This window comes from Austrofundulus limnaeus, unplaced genomic scaffold (assembly GCF_001266775.1).
Source record: "Austrofundulus limnaeus strain Quisiro unplaced genomic scaffold, Austrofundulus_limnaeus-1.0 Scaffold204, whole genome shotgun sequence".
NCBI classification, from domain to species: Eukaryota; Metazoa; Chordata; class Actinopteri; order Cyprinodontiformes; family Rivulidae; genus Austrofundulus; species Austrofundulus limnaeus.
This window is the reverse complement of record NW_013952606.1, coordinates 461,464-466,475: the sequence shown is the minus strand read 5'-3', so window position 1 is coordinate 466,475 and position 5,012 is coordinate 461,464. Positions and strand designations below refer to the sequence as shown.

The following is a 5,012-nucleotide window of genomic DNA, read 5'->3' as shown; positions in this document are numbered from 1 at the left end:
CTGTTATTGTTTGTCACTAAAATGAAGTGCAGCTTCTGGTTGTAAAAGTTTGATAAGCCTGAGTGGTCTGTTGACTGACTGTTGTATTTGTTCAAATAACTGTTATGGGCAGGTTACAATATAAAAATATTTGTCATAATCATGTCTTGTGATTATTTGACAGGAGTTTTACTTTTAAACTGTAAGTGTATTTAATTTAGTTGTGTTAGTTATGATAGTTTAGTTATAATGCAAATACAATAAAAATGAAACCAAGATTTAGATTAGAATAATTATCATTTTGATTGGTAATGTGTGACTGGGCCTCGTGCCACTTTATGTTCAACAAATTGGGCCCCGAGGTCAAAAAGATTAAGAACCCCTGGTCTAGTCTGCCAAGCTGTGTCTCTGTGGTTTGTTTCTGAACCTTCTGAGCGTCTGCATCGTTGCTGTCGATCAGGGCGTGCGCATGGGCGAGACCTCCACCAACGTGGCCAAYGTGAACATGGCCCAGGGCTTGAAGATCCACGTGGAGGACGGCTGCAGCCTGGAGGACCCCTGCGACTCCAACATTTGCCCCGAGAACAGCCACTGCAGCGACGACTGGAGCGCGCACAGCTGCGTCTGCGACCCGGGTAATAAAAAAATACCGACTTCACACACCCGCACCTTTTCTTCTTCCAGTCTCATTTCTCCCTCGCTGCCTAGGTTACTTCGGGAAGGAGTGCAAGGACGCTTGTGAACTCAACCCCTGCAAGCACGTCTCCACGTGTGTGCGCAAGCCGAGCTCCTCCCACGGATACACCTGCGACTGTGGCCAGAACTTCTACGGCCAGTACTGTGAAAACGAGTAAGATAAAACAGACTTTGCTTCGAGCAAAACTCCACAATCTTCTTATTCTTGAGCTGTTTTTGTAACATTACTCGGTAATCTGAKCTGGATATGAGAGAGTGATGTGATTTAGCCACACCTGATCAGGAGTCACTTCCCTCCAACCCTTATGACACGCATCACTTCCTGTCAGCACCATGTGGGATTCCCCGTCCCTGCTMGGCTGATCCCCTACAGGTGTTTAGTCTCACCTGCCCTCATGCTGATGTTATCAGATCACACAGCAGCCAGGATGTTTAAGTACAAAGGAAGTTGACTCTCAAAAGTTCACATTTAAAGATAAATGGAACCGATATCCAGCTGGTGGGTTGATATTTTTCATCCGATTCCAGTCCGTAACGTGCCAGAACCATTCTCTGTCCCGGAAACTCATTTTAAAGATGAATAAAAATTAAACTTTGATTGTATCTGAGTTGAGTTTATTTGCCAAACCTCAGTGAGTCGTTGTGTTTGATGACAGAGTGGAGAAGCCGTGTCCTCATGGTTGGTGGGGCGGTCTGGTGTGCGGACCCTGCAACTGCGACACGAGCAAAGGATTTCACAAAGACTGCAACAAAACCACCGGAGAATGCCGCTGCAAGGTAAATACACACTCAAGTTCTCACATTGAAGAGCTTTTAGTGATGCAAGTTATCGATTAAAGAATTAATTTAAAGTTGATTGATCTTATTGATCAACTGACGAAGCAGTGATCTTATTAAAAAAAACAAAAAGTTGTGGATTTCTCACATTTATAAACACAGGGTAACAATTTAAAGGCACAGTGTGTAGGATTTTGTCAATTCTTTTAGCCGAAATTGAGATAATCACTAATGATAATAATAAAAAACATGTCTAATCATTGCAGACAAAGACCTTGTTTTATTATTTTTACCTTATAAAAAGCTGTTTATATCTCCATGGTCGCGGGTCGCCACACAGGCAGCCGTGATCTTGTCTACGAAGGCTCATGAAGGACAAACTGCGGTGGTGGCGTCAAAAACGGTTTTATTTGTAATACTATAAATGTAATATTTGTTGTCTGTCATTGTAGCTGGGATAATTTTACTTATTAAAGCTCATAATCTTACCACTTGAAACATCACTAGCCCTGAAGCTGCTGGTAGACATCACGGTTGGAATTATCAAAGGTTTTTGACACCTGAGAGACACCGTAGCAACTCCTTTGCGTTTGGAAGCGGGGGTGGGGGTGGGGGGAGGACCAGGGAGGATGATTCAACCACTCAACCACTAGATGTCGCTGAAAACAACAAATCCTACACACTGTTTCTTTAAGCTAAAGATTAATAAAAAAAAAAGAGGGGGGCTGGGTTACATTACACGTGATTAATTGTTTAAATCTCTAGTATCCTGTTGTTCACAAAAGATCCCTTATGTAATTTCTTTTAAAACTTCAAAGTRTAAGGTTTATTTTAGCCTGTATTTTTTTTTGTCATCAGTTTTAACTTAAAAACCACAACAACAATGGAGCCATTTGTACTAAATTTTTATTGATCCTGTTGCCATCAAACTTGGTTTGTGTTACAAAAATGTTCCTTTCTGAAAGGAAACTCTAAAATGCAGAGTAGCAGGGCTTTAAGGTGAAACTACAGTATCTGCTTGTATCAGAGGCACATTTTCTTTTGACCAATCAGCATCTTTTACTGACAGCCACAGGCAAATTTTTCATTAGCCAAGGCAGCCAAGAATAACATAAATTAGCTTGGATGCTTAAATCAAACTAATGCTTTAGGCTTTAGTTTGTCAAACCTTGAGAACCTTTTTTTTCTTCCAGTGAAAATAAAAAGCTAAGAGCAACACCGATGATTCGTTTTTATTGATTCGTGAAACGACGGCGTCATAAGTTGATGATTCTTCTGTTTTTTTTCTTTGATTTATATTCCAGCTTTTTTTGTCGTTGTATTAGCCTTCATAAATTCTCCACATACCTGCTTAAAAAAACGAATGTTACCAAACAGTTAAACTCTTTTTTAATCTTGGTCCTTTTATATTGTCTCAGGACAACCACTATCGTCCGGCGGGTGAGGACACCTGCTATCCCTGTGATTGTTATTCTGTCGGTTCCTCGTCTCGATCCTGCCACCCCGACACCGGACAGTGCCCCTGCAAAGGAGGAGTCATCGGGCGACAGTGTAACCGATGTGATATCCCGTTTGCTGAAGTGACACCCACTGGTTGTGAGGGTGAGTGGGGAAAAAAAAACTTAACATTGTCTTCTTCTGCTACTTTTTCCTCTTTTATTTATAAGAATAAAATTGTAGTAATTTAAAATAGTTGGAAATGAATTCTTTAAACGTGTTTCAAATGAGTGAGAACGTGTAGGGTGTGACACGGAGTGTTAGTTAAAAACTAAAAATACTATGTATAGAATGGATGAAACTAGCTGAAAAATAGTTTAAAAAGTAGCTGAAATTTGCACAAAATGGTGAATTTAGCTGAAAACAAGCTGAATTTGTAAAAAAAAGGTGGCAGAAAACAGCTGGAAATTGCAGAAGCAGCTGAAAGACATAAAAAAGCCTAAAGTAGAAAAAAGAAGTTGAAAGAAGCTAAATGAGTTGAAATTAGCAGAACAACAGAAAATATCAGAATGGCAGCTAAAAAAGCAGAAAAAAAGATAAAATCAGCTAAATAGAAGCTGTTAGGAGCTAAAATCAGCACAAAGAAACAAAACGAGCACATTTGTTAATTTAAATTATCACAGAATGATGAATTTAGCTTTTAAAATGCTTAAATTACCTTGGAAGTAGCATAAAACAGTTGAAATTATTAGCTAAAAAAGCTTAAAATAGCATAAAGAAGCTGAAAGAAGCACAAAAAAGTTTTTTAAATTAGCAGAAGAATAGCAGAAAAGGTCAGAATGATAGCTGAAAAAGCATAAAAATGCTAACATCAGCAAAATAGAAGCCGTAAGAGTCTGAAATGAGTACAAAGGAATTAAAAAAAAGGCAGAACTAGAACAGAAGGTAAAAAGTACAGTTAAAATTATGAACATTTTGGAGGATGTACCAAAAGTCATAGCCGGAATGTCCAGAAGGAGCTGAATATTTTGATTTAAATATTGTGAAATGGCACAGAGGTTGTGGAACAAATACGTGCTGAAAGAAAATGCTTGACAATTTCTCACAAATAATTTCAAAGTGGAATGTGTTGTTCCTCCAAATGTTTTGGGTTCACAAAGTCAGCCCGGATGAATCGACCAAGTGTCCAAATGTAACAAATACTGTCGCTCACATCCGCCGGTGCTGCATTCGGGCTCGCTCCGGCTCTTTTGTCACCAACCAGTCGAGCAGAAGAGGCGAGTCTGACCATTGGACTGACTTGGCAGCAGAACTGCGCTCACACAATCCAGTCAAGATGAATAGAAAACAGAAACAAACGTCAGTGTTCTTGTTTTTTGACCCGACATAAAACCGTTAACGGTCCGGGAACATGTTCGGACTTTTAACACGGTTATTTCTCTAAACTGTCCAAGTTTTTATTTTAAAACCAAGTGGATTAAAAGTGAAAAGTACGAGAAAGGAGGAGGAAAGATGACTGAATGAAACACAGAAGTGGTTTGTTTGGTTTTGTTCCACGGGTTGTTGAGGTGTGACGACCCTCGACGGGTTTTTACACGGATCTGTCAGCCCGGCACCAAACACATCCTTAAAGACCGTGAAGCCCTGAGAAACGTTCCTGTTGAAGTTACTGCAGCTCCCTGTCATGTCCTGCTTTGTTTTCTAAAGGAAGGAACCTTCAAAATCACAGGGAACGTCTTGCTGATTTATACACAATGCAGTGAACTGGACAGGTGGCATCTTGTTGTGGAAACAAAACAGTTTTATCATAAAAATCTAAATATTTATGTTTTAAACCACTCTCTTCTTTTTGCAGTGGTGTATGGATTCTGTCCCAAAGCGTTTGATGCTGGAATCTGGTGGCCCAGGACCAAATTTGGACTTCCTGCTGCCATGAACTGTCCAAAAGGGTCTATCGGTGTGTAACTTATAATTATTATGATTTTTTACTGAATGTAATTTAAAAACGGTCCAATCATTTGAGTTTTTGGATGTTTATGGTAAATTTTTTATAAACGCACTTTCTGAGAAACGCTTGTTTTTTTTTCTATTAAAGGGATCCATGATTAGTTGAAACATTAGAC

At 39.5% G+C, this 5,012-nt stretch overlaps 1 protein-coding gene across 4 annotated transcripts in view; it reads left to right on the top strand.

Moving 5' to 3' along the window:
* Positions 1-5,012, top strand: part of celsr1a (cadherin EGF LAG seven-pass G-type receptor 1a) — a gene marked incomplete at its 3' end in the record, with an annotated part of 97,487 nt that overhangs the window by 76,777 nt on the left and 15,698 nt on the right. For all 4 annotated transcript variants that reach the window (XM_014018842.1, XM_014018845.1, XM_014018843.1 and 1 more), the window contains 5 exon segments: positions 440-614; positions 688-829; positions 1,332-1,452; positions 2,871-3,054; positions 4,745-4,846. In XM_014018842.1, coding sequence (XP_013874296.1) covers positions 440-614; positions 688-829; positions 1,332-1,452; positions 2,871-3,054; positions 4,745-4,846 — 724 coding nt within the window.